This window comes from Hyperolius riggenbachi, chromosome 1 (assembly GCF_040937935.1).
Source record: "Hyperolius riggenbachi isolate aHypRig1 chromosome 1, aHypRig1.pri, whole genome shotgun sequence".
NCBI classification, from domain to species: Eukaryota; Metazoa; Chordata; class Amphibia; order Anura; family Hyperoliidae; genus Hyperolius; species Hyperolius riggenbachi.
Genome location: NC_090646.1, coordinates 518,854,609 through 518,876,798, shown reverse-complemented (window position 1 = coordinate 518,876,798; position 22,190 = coordinate 518,854,609). Strand labels below are relative to the sequence as shown.

General features: G+C 42.3%; 1 protein-coding gene across 2 annotated transcripts in view; it reads left to right on the top strand.

Moving 5' to 3' along the window:
* Positions 1–2,035: 2,035 nt before the first annotated feature.
* RNF34 (ring finger protein 34) overlaps positions 2,036–22,190 on the top strand; it is a 56,829-nt gene continuing 36,674 nt past the window's right edge. The window contains exon 1 of one of the 2 annotated variants that reach the window (XM_068271619.1): positions 2,036–2,205. In XM_068271619.1, the coding sequence (XP_068127720.1) occupies positions 2,200–2,205 (6 nt within the window). In that variant the 5' untranslated portion in view covers positions 2,036–2,199. Of the gene's footprint in view, positions 2,206–14,064; positions 14,217–22,190 lie in introns of those variants that run through there. The other variant, XM_068271618.1, reaches the window with a different exon arrangement.

Sequence of the window (22,190 nt, the reverse complement as noted above, 5' to 3'; positions counted from 1 at the left end):
ACTATTCTACACTACTCAAGTAATAACTGGTTGCTTATTATAGGTTCTTATTTGTATGCTTAGTACTTACATGAATTGCTTGGATAAAGCAGTGGTCCTTATAGGAATAAGTAGAGTCACCATCCGGAGTCCAGGTCAGGTTTGATAACATAACTTACAGTTCTGTCTATGGTTGATCACAAATGAAACATAACAAAATTATGCTACATAATATTGGTCCATGTGAGGGTTATAATGTTACATTTATTTATTCAGCTATACTAAAAATTCTTGTAGTTTCGATTCTTTATATATGATAGGCCACAAATGCGCCTTTTTCCAAAAGGCCTTGATAGTGCAATTTTTAATTGCCCATGCTCTTTCAGCTTTTATATTAAGGTCAGTTTTCTTCAAGATGTCCTCTATGGTGGGTATATGTTGGGATTTCCAATTCTCTGCTATGGCTATTTTAGTTACTACACAGATATGATTAAAGATAAATCTCTCGCCTGGTGGAAGGTCCATAGTATTGATATGCAGTAATGCCATTTCCGGTGGTATGGAAGTCAAGAAAACGGGAAGTTGTTTTAGAAATGTTTCTATTTCCTCCCAAAGTCTAGTGACTTTAGGGCATGACCAAAACATATGTAACAGTGACCCAGTACCATTACAATTCCTCCAACACAGGGGAGAGGTATTATCATCGAACTTAGAGATCTTCTCAGGGGTCAGATACCAATGCCATAAAATTTTAAGGAAGTTTTCATAATGGAGTACGCATTTTGTTGACCTTCTCAGAGACCCATAGGCCCGCTCCCATTGTTCTTGATCAATGTCTAAGTGAAATAATTCTTGCCATCTCTCCAACTGCCATTTTGGAGTATCATCCTTGAGTTGTAAAAATGTTTTGTAGAATATTGCTATACCTTTTTGTTTATAATTTTGTGGGTCTAATAATCTCTTAATTTGAGGTAGGTAAGATATATTGATAGGTGAATGCTTATCAATAAACTTCCTAATTCTAAAATATTTTGGCTTATCTGATTTGGGAATATTAAATGTTGATACTAATTCTTCGAATGGTTTTAATTGGTCTTCTGTCATTATGTCTGCTACTCTAGTTATTCCTTTTTGTATCCAATTATCGAGATCTAAATTCTTTAATGCATCTGTATACTTTGAATGCAAACCTCGCACAGTGAAACAAAGCATTCCCCAAAGCATTCCCAGAAGTGAAGTGCAGCTGTTTAGAGCAGTGCAGGAGGATCATATTGCACAGCAATCACAGTGCCTGCAAAGTTACTGAGCTGTGCTGGGCTGAACCAAAAGCTTTCAATTTGTTCACTGTGCACAACCATGGAACAGACAGCCTATAATGAGCAGCACATTATAGCCAGTATGTGTGCTCTACACATATCTGGCAGTGGCACCCATGTCCCCTCTCTCTCATCTACCTGTCCCTGCAAGGCTGGCTCCCCTCCAACAGAGCGATCCATCTCAGCTCTGCTTCCAGGACCCCGCTGCCTGCTGAGAGGGGGCGTGTCGCTCCTGGCCCCACCCCTTTTGCGATTCGAATCACTCATTTTGATGATTCGGATGATTCGACTCACAAAAGAGATTCGGATGAAAGATACGAATCGTTCATGGTCCGGACAACACTCCATACCATAAAGATTTCATAAGAAAAATATGCTGTTTTAATAATTTAAACCACACTGGTCCTTTCTGTCCTGGCTCATTTTCCTTCATAGTAACATTTTAAAATTAGTAATATATCAATTTAAAGGATGAGAATAAAGTTTCAGAGTCAATCAAACCCATTTTAGAGAAATCTATATATTTACATAGAAAGAGGGACAAAGTCCTGAAAAAGGGACAAATGAGGAGGACAGAGGGACAGGGCTCGAAAAGAGGGACTGTCCATCCAAACGAGGGACAGTTGGGAGCTATGTAAGTCATCTCCAGCGTGGAAGAAGCGGCGTGATGAAGCTGAAGCTGCTGCGCCTCTTCAGTACGCAGCCTGCAGCGTCCCCCGATTCCATGCATCACTCACTGTTCAGATTTCCCTCTTTCTAATCACGTGGTGGTGTGACGTCATGCTGAGGTCCGGTCACATGACGGTGATGTCATTGATGGCTAGAATTTACACGTAGTGGCAGCGGCGACTGATGGTTACCTGTCAGAGCGCGGCTCGGAGGGGAGCACAGAGCGGTCGGTGTCATGAAGGTAAGAGCCGGGGGTGCATGCAGGGTCCCCAGTCTCCTCTCTGGTGCTCCGCTCGGTGTGATGGTGATCAGGGCAGGAGCTGTCATGTCACACATCGTCTGCAGATGTGATGTCATCATATTCCAGCTGCTGCACTGACCACAATGCTCTGTCACCCACCTTCCTGGGGATCATGGAGGGCTGGCCTGTCTGGGGGTCCAAGAGCCAGCCAGCTATTCATGTGTGTGTGAGATATATAGGAGGGGTTTAGTGCAGGCTAGAGTGTGTGATATATATATATATATATATATATATATATCTCACTAACTATATTTAACCCTATTCCCCCCCCCCCCTTCCCCCCAGCCAACCTCCCCCTACCACCCCCTACGGTCAACCTTAACCACCCCCACAGCTAAACCTAAACTGTTTCCCCTGCACCAACCTGCTGAAAAATTTGGAAATAAATGGCAATTTTCAGATGCTGCAAGCGCCCAAATTTCCACCTAAACCGCCTATGGTGGCACCCAAACTTGTCAGTTGCGGGCACCTAAATTTCCTGGATTGTTTGTGTGTATATATATTTGGAAATTGCTTTGCAATCATAGCTAAATGTGATTGTGTGGACCAGAGCCATGTATTGCTTTTGTGTCAGGCCTTGTAAATTAGAGTAATGTGTCACAGTGTTTTCAGCCTCAGCTTTACTAAAGGAAACGTTAAGTAAATTAATCATACAAGACCACGCCACTGATGCTGCCCTTGCTAAAGCAGCCATTGAGATAATCACTGCTAAATCTATCACTGATCCACACTATTTCTATTTGATATGTCTTCAGCTTTCAACAATGTTGATCATCAGTTACTGATCTAAACTCGTGTGTGTGTGTGTGTGTGTGTGTGTGTGTGTGTGTGTGTGTGTGTGTGTGTGTGTGTGTGTGTGTGTGTGTGTGTGTGTGTCTCAGCTTTCTGCTTGTCTCAATGGAAGCACTTTTTGGCTACGTTTGCAGTGGATGCACTGCATCAGCGGCTCAGTTGCTGGCCAGATGTGTTTTCAGTACAATGTATTGGCAATGCATCTGCTGCAATGCACTGCTGCATACGTTCTCAGCGCACAGCACATCCATTGCATTGAGAAATTCTGCATGTAAACTAGCTACCTATATAAATCTTTGGACCTGTTTACATCTCTGTGTTGTAACAGATGGCGTCATTCGAGCTTGTTGCATGCAGGCTTTGAATTAACATGTATGTTGAATGTCGCTAATCTATTATTATTATTATTATTACCCAGCAGGAATCTTCATAGGGAACAATTCTCCATTCACAGCACACTCCTACAACACAAAGCATTGTGATTGGCCAAATAGTGTGGGCATAGTTCACTACAACCTATTGAAAACCTAGCAGTTTGGGAGGGTGCCATCCACCCATTCACATTAGCTGAAGCTCTTTATGAGGTTTCCTGCTGGGTCCCCTAAAGTAGACTAGTGTCTGTTAAAATTCAATTGCAGTTCACACATTATAACGCATGCATTATGCAACGTGCACAGTGTGAATCCAGCTTTAGGGTTGGCCACGCTTAAAGTCAAATCTGAACTGAAACGTACTGGTCTTGGCAAATACTGTGTCAAGTGTTCAGTGCAAAGAGCGCAGCGGAGTGAATCATAAACTGATAATAGTGGCCAACAGATCTATGCTCACTGTTTATTGATTTCAGTGTGCTTCCTATGTGGAAAGGGCCTAATATCCTGGTGACATCACACATCCCCAGATTAATCCTTCCTTCATGCTGTGTAGTTGAGTTGTGGTTGGGCGTGTGCTAAAAATGTTTACAAAGCAGCCTTTCGTAGTGGGGTGATCATTGTCACATTGTCCTGTATCTTGTCATAGTGAGGGTTGAGAAAATCATTTTAGATTGAAACGTTTCCCTTTTGAACAGAAATATTAGAAGTCAGAATTTACAACGTGTTCATTTGCCAGTGACCAGTTTTTGGTCTTTGAGAGATGGCTGTACACAAGCTGGATAGTTGCTTGAAAGGCTCACTTCAGACAACAGAATTCTAAAGCCCCATAAACACGCTCAACAGCGGTCTTTTACTTATGCTTTCACAACTTTTTGTTTTGAAACCCCTAAAAAAAATATTTTTGCTATTGTTCAAAGAGCTGATAAGACTGATAAGAAGTCAATCCAACAGTTGGATTGACTTTTTATCAGTCTTATGAGCTCTTCGAACAATAGAAAAATACTTTTTTTTTAGGTGTTTCAACAAGTTTTTTTAACATAAAAAACCCACGGTTGAGCTTGTGTATATGAGTACAATTTTGGGAAAGAGGCGCCCTGATTTGGATTGGATTAAAAATAATTAAAAGTAGAGAAATGAGGTGGCTTACATCATTGATGAGATCTTTGAGTGACAAAGAGTTTTAATGAAGCACAGGCAACACATTTCACGGGTTCCATCAGGCCAATACAAGTGCCAATTGAGAAAAGCTGATTCAGCTAAGGGAGTTTTTAATCTAATTTTATTTGAATCAGGATGTCTTTCCCAAAATTGTGCTTAGTTTCAACCACAGTGGAACCCTGTTATTTTTTTAAGGAGAACGACCATACCTAGGTCCAGATGGGCCACCCCAAGTGGAGTCTGGTTTGGTGTCTCCACCTGCTTTCTGCAGTTGGTTGCCCCTCTGCAACCCGCCTTTGTGATTATCATGTTTTGTTATTTTATATAACCTAATACCTAGGTTCTCAACATGTTGTACGCGTACCCCAGGTGGTACTTCTGATGGTTCCAGGGGGTACTCAGACTTGATATACTGAACCAAGAATAACAAATACAGAGTTTTAGAAAATGATAAATCCTATATAAACACCAAATTAGTATTTTAGCTATTTAAAAGCAATAGTAAATGCTTGGAAATTGTTTAAAACCAATCATTATGTACTATGATTAAATATATATTTGTTAAAGGGTACTTAAAGAGAATCTGTATTGTTAAAATCGCACAAAAGTAAACATACCAGTGCGTTAGGGGACATCTCCTATTACCCTCTGTCACAATTTCGCCTCTCCTCGCCACATTAAAAGTGGTTAAAAACAGTTTTTAAAAGTTTGTTTATAAACAAACAAAATGGCCACCAAAACAGGAAGTAGGTTGATGTACAGTATGTTCACACATAGAAAATACATTCATACACAAGCAGGCTGTATACAGCCTTCCTCTTGAATCTCAAGAGATCATTTGTGTGTTTCTTTCCCCCTGCAGCTATCTTCCACTGAAGTGTCAGGCTGTTTCTTCCTGCAGAGTGCAGACAGCTGTGCCTGTATGTAATTCCTCAGTATGTGAAAGCCCAGCCAGCTCAGAGGAGGATTTATCCAGCTTGTAAAAGATAATAGAGCAGAGAGAAGCTGCACTAATCTAAATCATACACAGGCAGTGTGCAGAGAGGGGCCTGGAGAGGGAGATGCATCACAGAACCACAACACTGAAGAACTTGGCAGCCTTCCAGACACAGGCTGACAAGTCTGACAAGAGAGAGATAAGTTGATTTATTACAGAGATGGTGATAGTAGAACGTGCTACAGTAAGCCAGAACACATTAGAATCAGGGCTGTGGAGTCGGTCCAAAAATCCACCGACTCCGACTCCTCAGTTTAGGATTCCACCGACTCCACGACTCCGACTCCTCTAATTTGCATATTACAATTTTGTTGATTAAAAGTATGTAACATGAAATTCGTCTCTTAACTGCCAACGCTTAGGAATTTTACAAGACAACTGAAGTGAGAAGGATATGTAGACTACTATATTTATTCCCTTTAGACTAAAACTAGTCCTTGGTAAGAGTACTTGTAAAAGGTACAAACCGGAACAAAGAACATCTATCAGGCCCTAGGCAATGTAAGTGTGGGTACATGTAAGAATGATGTGCAGGTACTCTGCAGGGGAATGAGGAGATTGTAAACAGACAACACCTCTGTGTTCAATGTGGACAGCATTCTCAGTGGATTCCTGCAGCTCTGTGGAGAGTGCATATGTAGAGTATAGTACTACTGTGTAACAAAGTAAACCTGAGACAGATGAAATTAAAGTTTTATACATACCTGGGGCTTCCTCCAGCCGCCTTCAGGATAATCAGTCCCTGTATGTCCTCCTCCACCACCTGGATCTTCTGCTATGAGTCCAGGTACTTGAGCCAGTCGGGCGTAGTGCGCATGCACACACTCCGCCGCCAGGAGCATACTACACCTGTGCAGCACTATTGCGCAGGTGCAGAATGTTCCTGGCTGTGGGAGCGGCATGCGGCCGGACAGCGCTGACTGGCTGAATTACCAGGACTCATAGCAGAAGATCCGGGTGGTGGAGGACAGCGAGGGACTGATTAGCCTGAAGGGGGCTGGAGGAAGCCCCAGGTATGTATAAAACTTTACTTTTCATCCGTTTCAGTTACCCTTTAATTTGTAGTCACCAAACCAAATTTTAATAACATATCACATTATTTGATTTCATCAGCAAAGGGAGTGCATACATTTGCATAAATCAGCATCAATGCAGAATTATTTCCATCTCGTTGACCATCTCTATTAGTGACACAGCTACACATCAGGCTTTATTCTTACAGCATAGATGTTATTTAGTATATATAAGAGATTCCTGTGTACACATCATATATACAGTCACAATCAGATATGTATATCTGACCTTAAAAATACGGGGACTGCTTTATTGAAGCAGCACAAGTAACTAATTTTGACTGGTTTATTTCATTTTTGTGGACTAAGCACAGCTATTACTGTATATATACTGTATATATACATTATTTTTAATGACTATTATCTGAAAAATAGAACATTTTATCATATTTTCTATTTTAATTACAGTTACAAATTCATTAGGAGTCGGAGTCGGTGCATTTTTTCCCGACTCCGACTCCAGGTACCCAAAATTGCCCGACTCCGACTCCGACTCCACAGCCCTGATTAGAATAGCTTTTGGAACTTGTAGGATGATAAAAAACAGGATGCAATTTTTGTTACGGAGTCTCTTTAAAGAGACACTGAAGCGAGAATAAATCTCGCTTCTTGTCTCATAGTCAGCAGGGGTATGTGTGCCCCTGCTAAAACGCCGCTATCCCACGGCTAAACGAGGGTCCCTGACCCCCCAACCCCCCCCCCCCCTGCAAAATCTACGACCAACTTGGTCGTAGATTTTGCTGCTCTTGAGGCAGGGCTAGCGGCTGCAGCCCTGCCTCTCAGCGCCGTCTATCAGCGGCGCATCGTCGCCTCTCCCCCGCCCCTCTCAGCGAAGGAAGACTGAGAGGGGCGGGGGAGAGGCATAGATACCCGCTGACAGACGCGCAAGAGGCAGGGCTGCGGCGGTTAGCCCTGCCTCAATCCGGAAGAGGGGATGCGCTGCTCGGAGGGGATTTCGGGGGGGGGGGGGGGTGGGATGGTAAGGGACCCCCGTTTAGCCGCGGTATAGCAGCGTTTTAGCAGGGGCACACGTGCCCCTGCTGACTGAGGTCTGAAGCGAGATTTATTCTCGCTTCAGACTCTCTTTAAGATAATGTTTACTATGCTACGGGGTACTTGGTGAGTACAGGGTTTTAAAAGGGGTACATACCAATAAAATGTTGAGAAACACTGACCTAATATACTGCACCATTGGGCTTCTGTTTCCTGTGTCTCTTTCCTTAGGGTGTCAAGAGACCTCCACTACTTCATGTGTATGAGTACCTTGAGACAAATGTGAAGAGTGTATACTCATGAACTGATTTTAGGGCAGTGTACTATGCTGATCAGTTTATGGATTGGCAATCAGTAAAAAGCCAAAACAATGTTCACATATGAGTTAGGGCTTTTTGGAGCAATCCTTTTTTTAAGCAAGTTCTCTTGGTAAGTTCTTTTTATACTGCTTAGCCATTTGCACACATGCATGGCACAACATGTGGTGGACAGAATATTTACCAACACGTACAAATAAATCAATAAAATTATCATTTACCGGTTGTTTCCTATTGGTTTGCAGGTACATGAAGATGCTTTTCTTGGGTGGTAATGCTGCTAGGTATTTCTCCCCGTAACACTGCTACTGCCTTTAGAGTGTGTTCTAGTGGCTGCAGCTGTGGCGTTTTTGAGTCCGACACTTGAAAAGTGGGATATAAATGTTCTGTGTCTTGATAATCCATGCCTTGTGTTCTTCTGCAGGTAAATAGTTAATGTTGGGCTTTGGAAGGGTGAATTATAGAGATATGAATGGTTTGGGGTTGTTGTTAGGGAGTCAGAAAGTTAATTGCTTCATTATCTGCAGTTCCTTTGCAGAATATTTGTCCCAGTCTTGCAGTATAAATAACCAAATGTTGCATACTGGTTATTTCATTTACTTGTTTTGGCTCTGGTTCCAGTTGCAAATCTGTCATGGGGGCGGGGGGTGTCTTAGTTTGAACCTAAAAGTATTTCTCCACTGTTGCTACTTCTCCTGGTCTAGAATTACTGTTCTTCAATGAATATGTCTCTTGGATAGAACACCCACATCTTCAAACTGGAACAGTCCCAGCCAAATGAAAAGTCATAACCAATCCATACGGTCAATGTAGTTTTTACATCACTGTCGGCAAAGCCCAAAATAAACAAATCACTTTGTATATTGAAATTGTAAGATGAATTGTGGTATACAGTAGACAAGGAAGGTCTAGCAAACAAATGTATAAGAGAGCCATCAATTCTAGTGCCGTAGAAACCAAATACATAAGCTTGTACATGCAGTGGTGTTTAACATCTTCAGGAGATCACAATACCTAATATTTCCCAGGGCAGAATACACAGTGTTTTGGGAGCTATGCTGAGAAGGATATCTACAGACACATTTGGTGCTCTTGCGAGAGGGCCAGTATGTTCTGGTCTAGAATATATCAGATGATATACTGTATGTTATGTTAGAGCAATACAGAATAGCAGGGGGAAGGGGATCAGGTCATTAGGGCACACAGCCTGTTGACTACACTCAGAGCTGTCATACACAGCAGTGTAAGTTTGCAGCTATAGTGTGCTGAGTGCTTTAATTTGGCAGCAATGATAACGCAACGGTTCCAAGCTCCAGATAACGGCTATTGTTAGGGCTGGTTCTGTGGCGTCGCGTTTGGTGGCGTTGCGGCGGCGACACGTTCCGGCTTTCAGCAGCCTTCCATAGCTTTCGGATGCGGTCGGCGTTTTTTCTTCCCCGTAGGGGAACATTACCCGTGGAAGTTAACTGCCCCAGGACGCTACATGTAGCATCCAGGGTCGCCTTGAACGCCAGGGGAAATCAGGACCCGAACGCCGCGTTCGCATAAAAGCCTGGTACAAATGCTCCAATTCACTTGAATGGGAGCATTTAATGTCAAGTCCCAAACGCTGGCGGTAAACGTGGGGCAGATGCCTGCATGTAGCATAAAAACTTACATTCATTCAAAAATTGCTCTGAAAATCTCTTCCCAAAATCGCTATTGTAAATCGCTAAGCAGTAGCGATTGCAATAGTGATTTTAGTGTGCACGTGCCCTAAGAAATAAAGCTCCTTGTTTTGTGTTTCACTTTTTAAAATTTGATCTTTACTTTTTTAATAAAAGGGTGATTGTTTTGTTCACTGGTAATCTGTGGTTGATTGCCATATGATTCACCTGAATTAATCAAAATACAATATCAGCGCAGCCCAACAAATCTTAACATGTGGAACACTACATATATCGCAGCCAAAGTCCAACGTCTCAGCAAAACGTCTTCAACCAGTGAAACCAGTCGGACGAGGCGGACGTGTGGCTGGACAGCGTCCTATGTTTTAAGTGCTGTTTTTCCTTGTGGGTCCCTGTCATAAGGGCCCATTTGTGAGTGACATTTTAAATCTTTATGTCTTTTTAATGAGCTATTAAAAATCGCTGTAGATACGCTTAGATGTGCATTGTTTCTTTGCATGCCTCATTTCTGGTGAAATACTGCAATTGAGGATTAGATTGTTCGGCTTGTCTGGAGAGGAGGCCGGCTGCGAAGACACCTGCTGCTGACCTCATAAAGCCATATTGCAGACCCTGTAGTTAAGGTCTGTGATAATCTGGTAAGCGTATTATTTTTATGGTGTTTTCGGTGGTGGACACAAGTGAATTCGCGCTGAAGTGTAATATTTTTTTGTTGATTCACCTGAATTGACCATCTGCAGCTCCATTTAATTCTTCTGAGAAAAGGTAGTGACATACGGACAATTGACTGGCATTGCAGCCATGTAGCTCCTCCCCTTAAAATGATGAGTCACACAGTGAATAGAATAAAAGCTGGTACAAAATAAATAAGAAGTAGGACCTTCAGATTAGTTGCATAGGAACGTGATCACCACAAAAGGCTTCAGTCAACTGAACAAAAGTGTAAAGCCAGGCACTGATCCAACATAAGAAAATTTATTAATTCCAGTACAGTACAGTATACCAGGTCGCGGTACAGATTAGTCCAGCCTAACCACTGTTGTGTGGGCTACACTGCTTCATCCGAGTCCATAAGAAAGTGGCAAACTGACAAGCATGTTTGAATCTAGAAAAGGTAGAGGCCTTTTTTTGGCAACGTGGCAGGGCTGCATGATGGAAGCTGGCTGATATGGAGTTCTAGGGAATCTTAGTATACAGATGGCATGCTGGGGAATTCATGTTGGCAATGACAGTCTGGGATGGCTGACAAAGTAGAGTGTCAGCTTCCTGGTCCAGAGCTTTTTGTTCCCAAACGCAGATGCCATCTTAATCTATCTTTAAAATCCCTAAGCTTTGGCAGTGATGAAATGCCTTTTCTGTTACATACTTTCCATCAACAAGGTTGTTATGTGCAAATTAGAGGACTCAGTGGAATCATGAACTGAGGAGTTGGGGGATTTTTGTACCGACTGCACAGCCCTGCTTCATCTTTGTAACTTATGGCTCCACTTTGAATATGGAGAATGTAATTTACAATGGCTAAAATACACACAGAAGTAGGAGGTGCCCAAGTGTACCAGTACTGATTTACATTGGCTGGTAAAACAGCAAAGTAGCTGTTCTGTAAAAGTGGAAATAATTAAGGCTGATTGCTATTTTTTTTTTTTAATTTTTATATTTTAATCATTTTTTTATTTAAGTTTTCAGGAAAAATATACCATATATCCTTACATCTCTCTTGAGGGGCAGACTATTTCCAGTGTATACTACAACTATTCAATGCTTGTAGATATAATTGGGACTTGATAAAGGAAAAGTTGAGAGTAACACAAGTCCAAAAAATAAAGTCAATAAAAACAAGGTTCAGTATAATTTGAGTATCATGGATTGCCTCTGTTTGACTTTCATTCCTATCTAACAATGTGTTTGGCAGTTTTCAAGCCGTGGGAACCAGGCTTTATCAAACGTAGCATTCTGTCTGGCAATATTTTTTTTCATATACAGTATCATGACTTTGTGAATATGTTTGATATCAGCCTCGATAGCAGGGCTTTGGAGTACAAAATTCATCAGACTCCTCAGTTTATGAAACCACCGACTCCAGGTAGCAGAAATTATTGCATTGCAGGCAGGGCTGTGGAGTCGGAGTCGGAGCAATTTTGGGTACCCAGAGTCGGAGTTGGCATTGGTGATTTTATAAACTGAGGAGTCGAGAGTCTGATTTTTTTTTTTTTTTTTTTTTTTACCAAATCCACAGCCCTGGTAAGTATTCGACTAAGGAGTCGGTGGTTTCATAAACTGAGGAGTCGGAAGATTTTTGTACTGACTCCACAGCCCTGCTTGCAGGGATATAGAGTGGGTACAAAAGTCCTCTGACTCCTCAGTTTATGAAACCACCGACTCCAGGTACCCAAAAATTGCTCTGACTCCTCGACTCCAACTCCGACAGAACAGTCCTGCTCGATAGATAGCTGAGAGTTCTGCCATTAGGCTAACAAGCAGCTACGGTAAGTGTATTGCTTTCAGCTGTATATCTGAAAGAGCCCTTAGCATTGTAGGGGATAGAGGTGGTTAAAATAGGAGTATAATTCTGACATTATTCCCCTAGATAGTGGGGATTCAAAAAGACTTGTATTAATAGTGCATTTAGTGGGGGTCAGTGATTATGAGAACTAAATACAGTACCTAGTAAAATTGGAACCTAATATCCTCACGGAGGTGGGGGTGTCAAAGTGGTGATTGCATCTTGCAGCATAAGTAGTTTGTCATTTTTTAATAAATGTTGGAGAGTACTGTATAGGCTGGCTATAGGCAGTGAAAGTCTTGTGATAAACCGTGATGGAAATCTGGGATTTTGCCATTTTGATGGCGGATGACACTTATTTACTTTTAAACCATACCAGTTGCATAAAACAATTGGCACAGATCTTATTATTGTCAATCTAATAGATTATTCTCTGTTTGATTTTCAAGCTTCATACATCTTGTGCCCACCATCACCATTTAAGAGATGACTGTATTTTTGGTTATTTATTATTTTTTACTTTTAATAGCCACATAAGCTTATTGTAGCTGGGCTTAATTGTTCAAACTTATCGAACTATTGTTGCTCTACTGATATGGTCTGGCTGGGGTAAGTCCTAGACTGGCCCCTAGTTCATTTAGAAGTTTATAAATTTAGTGCCAGCTGCCCGTGCTCTTCATCAACCCCCCCCCCCCCATGACGTAAGATTGCGAAACCGGTCGGCAAGGAGACGGATGGCAACTTTTATTGCTTTTATCTATTGTTGGCCAACACACATGCGCAAACTTATACTAGGGTTCCCATGGTCTGGGCCCTGTATGTAAGTGCTCTTTTTGTTTTTACTCAGTTTTACTTATTTGGTAGAATAAAGCAGTCTGCGCTTAGAGCTGCTGTTTTTTTTTTTTTTTGCTCATATTCTTATTCTGGGATGGCCCACGAACCTTGATTGGAGGACCGAAGTACCATTCGGATTCTGGATGGTCGATCCACTCTTGTTGCTAAATCTTTTCACGCAATCTTATAACTGGTTTTGTGCAGCTGGAAAGCCTCCCTTTTTTTTCCTTAAATGGTGATGTTGGGCACTAGATGAAAAGATTGAAAATCAAACACGGAGGAGAGTATTGGACTGACGCTTAATAAGATCTGCGCTGATTGTTTTATGCATGTGATTTTGAACTTTAGACATTGTTCTTACTAGACAGCGGTCGTCACTATATGATACCTACTGGTGCCAATTGATGATTTTTCCTGAAACTATACCAGTTGCTTGGCTGTCCTGCTGATCCTCTGTCTCTAATGGCTTTAGCCATAGACCCTGAACAAGCATATGCAGATCAGGTGTTTCTGACATCGTCAGATCTGACTAGCATGCAGAACAGGCATGTCTCACAAAAATCTGACTGAATTAGCCAAATACTTGTTTCAGGTGTGCAACTCGGACACTGATGCCCAAATGTTCATAAGGACTGACAGGCAACTGGTATTGTTTAAAAGGAAATAAATATGGCAGCCTCCATATACCTCTCGCTTCAGGTGCCTTTGAAAAATGCCATTATTGTAAGTAAATAAATAATCATATTTTTCTGGGGATAAGAAAAGAGGCCCCATTGGCCTGGTTGCTGTCAACATGGCCACTAGAGGCAGCATGACCTTTGTTAGCTTGGAAATGGTGTAATATTATCACACTTATTAAGTAAGCAGCTTGTGTACATTGGCAAATGCAGGTTTCACGCTATTGTTTATAGGCACAAAGGAGTCTTTATATAGATGTTTAGTAAACTCTCAGGTGTCCAATGCTGCGCCTCTTATGCTATATGGGAGACATACATCTCCTGAGCCTGTTGACTCTCCCATGGAAATCATCTGATGCAGTTCAAAAGATGTCAAAGAGTCCTTCCTATTTATATCATAGCAATAGTGACAACAACAAACTGCAGAACAACAATGCTAGAGAAATGTCTACATGCTGCTGCTCCAGACTTATTCTTGTAAGAGGTTAGCAACTCAACCAAAAGAGTTTCCACATGTCTGTTTCAAGATCAAACTTCTCTGCATTTATGTACCAAAACACAAATATCAGGTGAGGGTTTTTTTTTGTGTGTGTGTTGTTTTTTTTTATTTTACATTTCCAAAACTGAGTTTCTAGTACTTCAGAAGAATCCTGCAAAGCTTTCTGAGCCGTATTCACATATTACATACCTACAGATAATGCCACATCATAAAAAATAAATGGGGAGAGTAGTCAGAAATAGAAGTGTGTGTGTGTGTGTGTGTGTGTGTCAGGGATACCTGTGCTGCTGGCAGAAGGGGGCACTCATGCTTAGCTTGCACTCACCACGTATATAGTAAGCCTATTTGGCAGGACCTTATTCCCCTTTGTCTCTTCCCCGCCACCATATAAACTCAATAACTTGTCTTCTATACTTATCCCTACCTTACAATCTGCACACCATTGTTTTTTTTGTTTCACTATTCTGTGTACCATTGTTTAACCCTTTAATGTCGCTGTGTTATTTTGTTTGACTTTGTATTGTCTATTGTACAGTACTGCGTAATATGTTAGCACATTGTAAATAAATGTATAAGGTTTATTATTAATAATAATTATGCTGTCAGAGGAGTTGGGAGGGCAGAGGGTTAGGGCAGTGCACTTGTCTTGCAGCAGTAGTTGAGGGGCCAAACAACCCTGCTGCTGTCAGAGGTTAGGGCACACGTCTACTGCTTGCAAACAGTGGGGGAGACTCTTTTGCTGGTGGAGAGTGGGAGGCACTAGTGCTCCTAGCAGGAGATAACAGCGTAGACACTAAGCTACTGCCAGAGAGTGGGGGGGCAGGAGGTGAAGTGAAGACCCTTGTACTGCCAGCAGAGAATGCCTGGACTCAATATGGCACCCACTTGATCTATTCTCCCTCATGGAGGAATTGCTCTGCTGAACTTAATTCAGCCCACAATTCGTGCTATCAGTGAAAATGCTGTTTTTTTGGGGTTTTTTTGCTAATTTTTTAGTTTTTTTTTTTTTTTTTTTTTTTTTTTTTTTTAGTTTTGCTTATTCAATCCTTATCTAGGTGATATCAGAACACTGTTGTTGTTTTGCTGAGTTGCCAGTAGTTGGTTGACTACAGTCAGCATCTAAAAAACCATTTCAGCTAATAATTCCATCCTGTCCAGAATTTGTTAAAGAAACAAAATGTTGCAGCATGCAGATGACTAGAGTAGCATAAACTATTCTTTCTGCAATCCTTGCTGTAGTCTGATATGACCTAAATGAAGGTTGCAAAGTTTAGCCACCTTATAGCGGGTACTTTTGAAAAAATCCAGTCCAGGTGTCCAGGTTCTCCTAAGCTAGCTAAACTTGCTGGAATAAATGTCCTTTCACAGTAGGTGACGATCTGCCATTGTCCCCTGGTGTTTGCTGCCACCCTACAGTCCTGATCCGCTCACATTATTTCCTGTTCTGAGTTTTGAAGAAATCTCTCCAGGGATAGCGGCTTTAAAGGGAACCAGAGACGACACACCCTCATGTATTTTACCATATATATCAATGAACCTCCAAGAGAAGTGACCCAGCACTGTCTTCAAGCGTATTATAAGCTCTTTTATGTATTTAAATCATCAAAAAGATGCTTTAAATAAATAAAAGAGCTTATAATACGCTTGAAGACGGTGCTGGATCTCTTCTCTTGGAGTTTCTCCTTGCTGTTCCTGGAGACAGAGGGACAACGACCAAAAGCATGTCGCATCTAGATGGTTGGGTGCTGCCTGTAACTACTCGTCCACATATATATCAATGGGAACATGACAGTAAACTGCTCTTTGTTTCATTCTTCTCTGCTAAATCTGCCTGTTATCAGCTCTGATAAGAATCCCCGACTGAGCATTCAGTCTAGCTTTCATCGGAATGATTATAGCTGAGTCAGTCTTCTGTGATTTCTTTTCAAGCCCACGTTTGCCCCCTTGTGGCTCTGCTTTCCTGCTACGTGTCCTCCTAGCAGGAACGCAGAGCCAGGAGGGGGCAGGCTTGGGCTTGAAAAGACGTCACAGAAGACTGACTCAGCTATAATCATTCGGGGCAAAGCTAGACTGAATGCTCAGTCAGGGATTCTTATCAGAGCTGATAACAGGCAAATTTAGCAGTGAAGAATGAAACAAAGAGCAGAGTAGGTGTTTACTGTCATGTTCCCATTGATCTATAGGGTAACATACATGAGGGTGCTTCCTCTGTTTTTTTTTTGTTTGTTTTTTTTTTAAGCGATGGAGATGTCAAGTAGGCTATGACATCCTGGTTTGAAGGTCCCCACTATGCTGGCATAGTGAGGGCTGATGCTGCCTAAAGTTCTGGTTTCCACTTCTCTCTAGCTTCCTGGTCGGGAGTACTGTGGTCATTTTCTGTTGTCCCATAGCAGTTACTATAAGACTATAAAAAAAAATGGTCTGTGAATGTGGACTCTTGTGGCCATTTTGTTGTAGTCCTAAAGTAATTACTATTGGACTCCGGCAGGATAGCAGTACGGAAGGGGGCACAAGGAGAGGGAGAGAAGATAGAAGATGGTTCCCGCATCCCGAAGCCTCTGCTTCAGCTCGGCCCGAGAGTTGGAAGATCGTCCGGTGATTCAGTTTACCCTTCTGGAGTCGACCAGTTAATAAAAGGAAACCTGAATTGAAAAGTATATGGCAGCTGCCATATTTATTTCCTTTTAAACAATACCAGTTGCCTGAAAGTCCTGCTGGTCTGTGTGGCTGCAGTACTGTCTGAATCACTCTAGAAACAAGCATGTAGTTAATCTTTTCAGATTTGACAGAGATGTCAGAAACTCCTTATCTGCTGCATGCTTGTTCAGGATCTATGGCTAAAAATATTAGAGACCGAGGATCAGCAGGATAGTCAGGCAACTGGTATTGCTTCAAAGGAAATAAATATGGCAGTCTCCATATTCTTCTCACTCCATATACCTGAAAAATCTGACAAGATTAGCTGCATGCTTGTTTCTGGTGTGATCCAGACTCTACTACAGCCAAAAAGTTCAGCAGGACTGCCAGACTACTGGTATTTTTTGAAAAGTAATAAATATAGCAGCCTCAATAATTTTTTCTCTCTTTAGGTTCCCTTTAAAGCACATCTGAACAGGGCTGTGGAGTCGGAGTCGGGGCAATTTTGGGCACCCGGAGTCAGTTGGAGTCGGAGTCGTTGATTTCATAAACTTCGGAGTCGGATGATTTTTGTACAAAATCCACAGCCATGTTAAGTATTAGGCTGAGGAGTCGGAGCCATTTTGGGGATTTGGAGTCGTGGTTTCATAAACTGAGGAGTCTGAGTTGGAGTCGGAAGATTTTTGTCCCGACTCCACAGCCCTGCATCTGAAGTGAGAGGGATATGGAGGCTGCCATATTTCCTTTAAAACAATACCAACTGCCGTTCTGTCCTACTGATCTCTTTGGTTGCAGTAGTGTCTGAACCACACACCTGAAACAAGCATGTGGCTCAACTAGTTAGACTTCAGTCAGAAATGCCTAATCTGCGTGCTTGTTCGGCAGAGGATCAGCAGGGCAGCCAGGTAACTTGCATTTTAACCACTTCCCGAAATTTAGGTGGTATATCTACATAACTTCACCTTTAGCTCCAGGGGCATAGATATTTGTCTCTGCCTCTCTGTACACGCTGCGCAGGCACGTGACCTGCGAGTACTCCTGAGATTGATGAATGGGAACATATGTTCCCTAAGCCAATTTGTTGTGCCCTAGTGTCTAAATCATGAATGATCAGTGCTATTTCAAACAGCACTGATTATTCAATGGGAGCAGGAAGAAGAAAACATTTTTTTTGTTCTGCTTACAATGCTTTAGCATACTAAAAAGGCAACATCTAGTGGCCAAATGTAATATTAGAGTGTAAATAAATTGTCAAAATTTAAAAGAGACTACATAAATTGTTACGTAAGGGATTTAGCTATTTGTATATGTATGCCATGAGGGTACATTGTGTTTTTTGCAAATAAGGGTCTGTAATTACTGATTAGAGTACAATGAAAAACACCTTCATATTTTATTTGGAAATTGTCATCATACTTTGTACTAGGGACACCATTTAAACGTAATTACAGGGACAATGGGCAAATAAAATGTGTGGGGTGAGTTTTTTATTTTACCTATAATGGCTGAAAAATGAGAAATAATGCATTTTTTTTTTCAATTTTCTCCTTATTACCTTTAAAATGCATATACAATTATTAGCAAAAGGTATCACCCAAAGAAAGCCCAATTTGTGTAAAGAAAAAAAAAAAGTATAAATCATTTAGGTGTGATAAGTAGTAATAAAGTTATTGGCGAATAAATGGGAGGAGAGCTGAAATGGGAAAATTGTGCTGGTCCATAAGCGGAGAAACCCCTTAGTGGTGAAGTGGTTAAAAGAAAAGGGATGCCAGCCTTCATATCCTGCACGTATGTTCTGGCCGGCTGTAATTTGGACTCGAGAAGAAGTCAAGAGACAGCTCTCCCTGCGCTAGGTAATCTAAGGAAATACTACAAATATATTCCCCTACTGATTTCCTAATTTGTCCTGTTGGCCACGTAATTCCCGGTGTGGCTATTACAGGCAGCGAAATTGCATTGATTTTGTAGCTATTCCGCCTGCGCTGCTGTAGTTGTAATTAACATTACTGTCTATGGCTGCGCTCAGAGCAGGCACTGAAAGGACCTTACTTGTCCATAACCATCTAAATTCAGGTGTTCTTTAAAGGGAACCTAAACTGAGAGGGATATGGATGTTTCCTTTTAAACAATACCAGTTGCTTGTCAGTCCTGCTGATCGCTTTGGCTGCAGTAGTGGCTGAATCACAGACCTGAAACGACCCTGCAGCTAATCCAGTCTGACTTCAGTCAGAGCACCTGATCTGCATGCTTGTTGAGGGGCTGTGGCTAAAAGTATTGGAGAGACAGGATCAGCAGGAGAGTCAGGCAACTGGTATTATTTTAAAAAGGGAAATCCATATCCTTCTCAGTTTAGGTTCCCTTTAATGCTGTGACTGATTATTGTAGTTCTACCTCAGCATATCTGTCATGCATATTGTCAGGGCACCATAAGCAAAACCCTTATTTATTACATCTGATGCACTTGAGTCAACATGGGTTGTAAAATTACTCCAAAAATGAATCCATGCATGTGTTTGAGCTGTATGAAAAAGAGGAGGGGGCTGATATAAATAAGCCTCTGCTGAAATTGAAAGCAATAAGCACTTGTCACCACAGGGAAATGGTACTTCCTGATAAATACAACATAATGACTATCATTCATAAAGGACCAGTCGGTAGTGCGGGAAAACACCGTTCTTCTCCGCAAGCGGTGCTTAAGACTTCTGGGCTGTCATTCATAAAGAAGTTGCCTCTTGCCATACAAGTGCGGAGGTTTTCTGGAGGAAGCTGGCGGTAGCGTGGCGGAAGACATGCGGAAACATAAAAGCTGCCCGATTCCCTCCGTGCGCTCCTCTGTCTGATGCTGCTTGGGAGGTCGGTCCCATTCATTTACAAGTAATCCGCCCGCCTATCGCTACTGTCGAGCAAGCGGTATTTTCCTTCCGCATACCGCTTGCTCTAATCTTTATGAATGGACGTGTTTGTTACTTTTTCTAGATTAATCTAGAAAAACTCTGCAGAAGGCGGAAATGTATCGTTCTTCACGAGAATGTCAGCTTTTCATGCGGAAAGAGCCTTTATGAATTGGGATTTTGCTGAGTGTTCGGTAAAGTCACCGGTATTAAGCATTTCCGCATGCGGAAATGCTTTATGAATGATGGCCATAATCTCAGGGCTTTTGAATCATGTTCAAAGAATTGAAGATGGTTGCTAGAAGAGCCCAGCTAAAAAGGCAGACAGTTCTAACACATTTTTATCATCCTTCTGATGGTTTCGTCGCAGGAAAGATGATTGTGAAGAAATATGTCTTTAGATTGGGTATTCAATAAAAATTATATCTTTTAATTACGTATATTTTTAAAATGTTGTCCTTCAGACGTAACCAGTTGCCAGGAGCTTTAAAGGACACATGAAATGAGAGGCATATGGAGGCTGCCATATTTATTTTATTTTAAACAGGGCCAGTTGCCTGCTAGTCCTCCTAAACTTTCATGAATCAGTAGTGTCTGAATCGCACACCTGAAACAAGCATGCTGCAACTCCAGTCACACATCTGATCTGCATGCTTGTTTGGGGTCTATGGCTTAATGTATAAGAGGCAGAGGGTCAGCAGCACAGCCAGCCAATTGGTATTGTTTAAAGAGGAGCTGTCAGCCATACTATCTCAGGAAAAAAAAACACATATATAAGTAGATAAATACTTGCTCTACTTAACCACTTGAGGACCAGGGGATTTTTCCCTGCGCTGTGCCGTGTGGGCTCTTCAGCCCCCAGCACAGATCGTTTTGCAGGCAGGGCAATCAGACTCTTCCCCCCCCCTTTTTCCCCACTATGGGGATGTCCTGCTGCGGGGTCTGATCGACACCGCCTGTTTGTGCCTTGCGAGGGGGCTCCTCAAAGCCCCCCTCCGCAGCGATATTCTGCCTCTCTCTGTTTCCTCCCTACCCTTCTCTGTACAGGCGGTACAGGACGGCGATCCATCCTGTGCCGCCCTCTGATAGGCTTCAGCCTATCAGATGCCGGTGATCCCCAGCCAATCAAAACAAACAAACAAACAAACACAGAACATTTATATTGCGCTTTTCTCCTGGCGGACTCAAAGCGCCAGAGCTGCAGCCACTAGGACGCGCTCTATAGGCAGTAGCAGTGTTAGGGAGTCTTGCCCAAGGCCTCCTACTGAATAGGTGCTGGCTTACTGAACAGGCAGAGCCCAGATTCGAACCCAGGTCTCCTGTGTCAGAGGCAGAGCCCTTAACCATTACACTATCCAGCCACCACAATCAGAGGTCAGGGATCGCCGATCTCCTCAGCGACAGCAGCGCCGTATGCTGTAAACAACGGGGATTTCATCCCCCGGGTGTTTAGAATTAGCCTGCGATCGGAGGCTCGCAGGCTGTTTATGGAGACACCCTCAGTGAACTGACATGGAATGAGCGGCCGTTTCCATGGAAACCCACTTTCAAACAGCCACCGCCTATCGCCGTTAGGGCGTTAAGTGGTTAAATAACATGTATTGCACTGTCCATGTTTTGATTTTAGTGCTTTTTCTACAGTAAAAAGAGTAAAATCCTTCTTAGCATTTCCCATTTTAATTGTGGCTATTTTGAAGCCAATTCTGATGTTGTTTCCTCCCTCAGTCTCCTCTGCCTGATTTGCCCACCCTTCACTATAGAATTGTCTCAGCGTGAGACGTATTGGCCAATAGGAGAGGAACAGCGGTGTGGGAGGGGAAAACAGGAGGAAAAGAGGCTTTAGCCAATCAGGCTGCATTAGTTAAGTCTGAGGGGGAAGTACATAAGCAAAAAAGGACAACCCAGCATGCCCTGCAACTTCATTTTTGTGTACCAAATAAGAGTCAGGTAAACTGGGAAATGATCATTTATCAACAAGAAACGTAATAGAGATTTTAACTTTTGGATTGCCTGGTTAGCATCCTTATTACTTGTTTGCCAGATAAAAATAAAGAATTGATTTTGGATTTTATGCTCGAAGTTACTCTTTTTAAAAGGAAATAAATGTGGCAGGCTCCATCCTCTGACTTCAGGTGTCCTTTAAAGGACTTACGAGGCCAATTTAAAAAAAAAAAAAAAAAAAAGTTAGATACCTGCATCAGTTTGTAAGGCACGGAGGACGCTGTCCGTGCCGTTCCGCCGGGTCCCCGCCGCTCAATAGCCCCTGAACGGCCCGGGTCGGGGCTCTCCAGCCTGCACAAAGATGGCCGCGGCTGCGCAGTCCGCATAGCCGCGAGTGCGGCTGCGCAGCTTTAAGGCCAACCCCGATCCACGCTACAGGAAACAGCCTGTTTCCACTTGTGCGGTGGGATTCGCCATGGAAAAAATTTGCATGCGGATGCGAATTTTGCATGCGGTTGTATGCAAATTTTCATGTGAATTCGCATACGATTTTGCATGGATGACTATGTATGCGA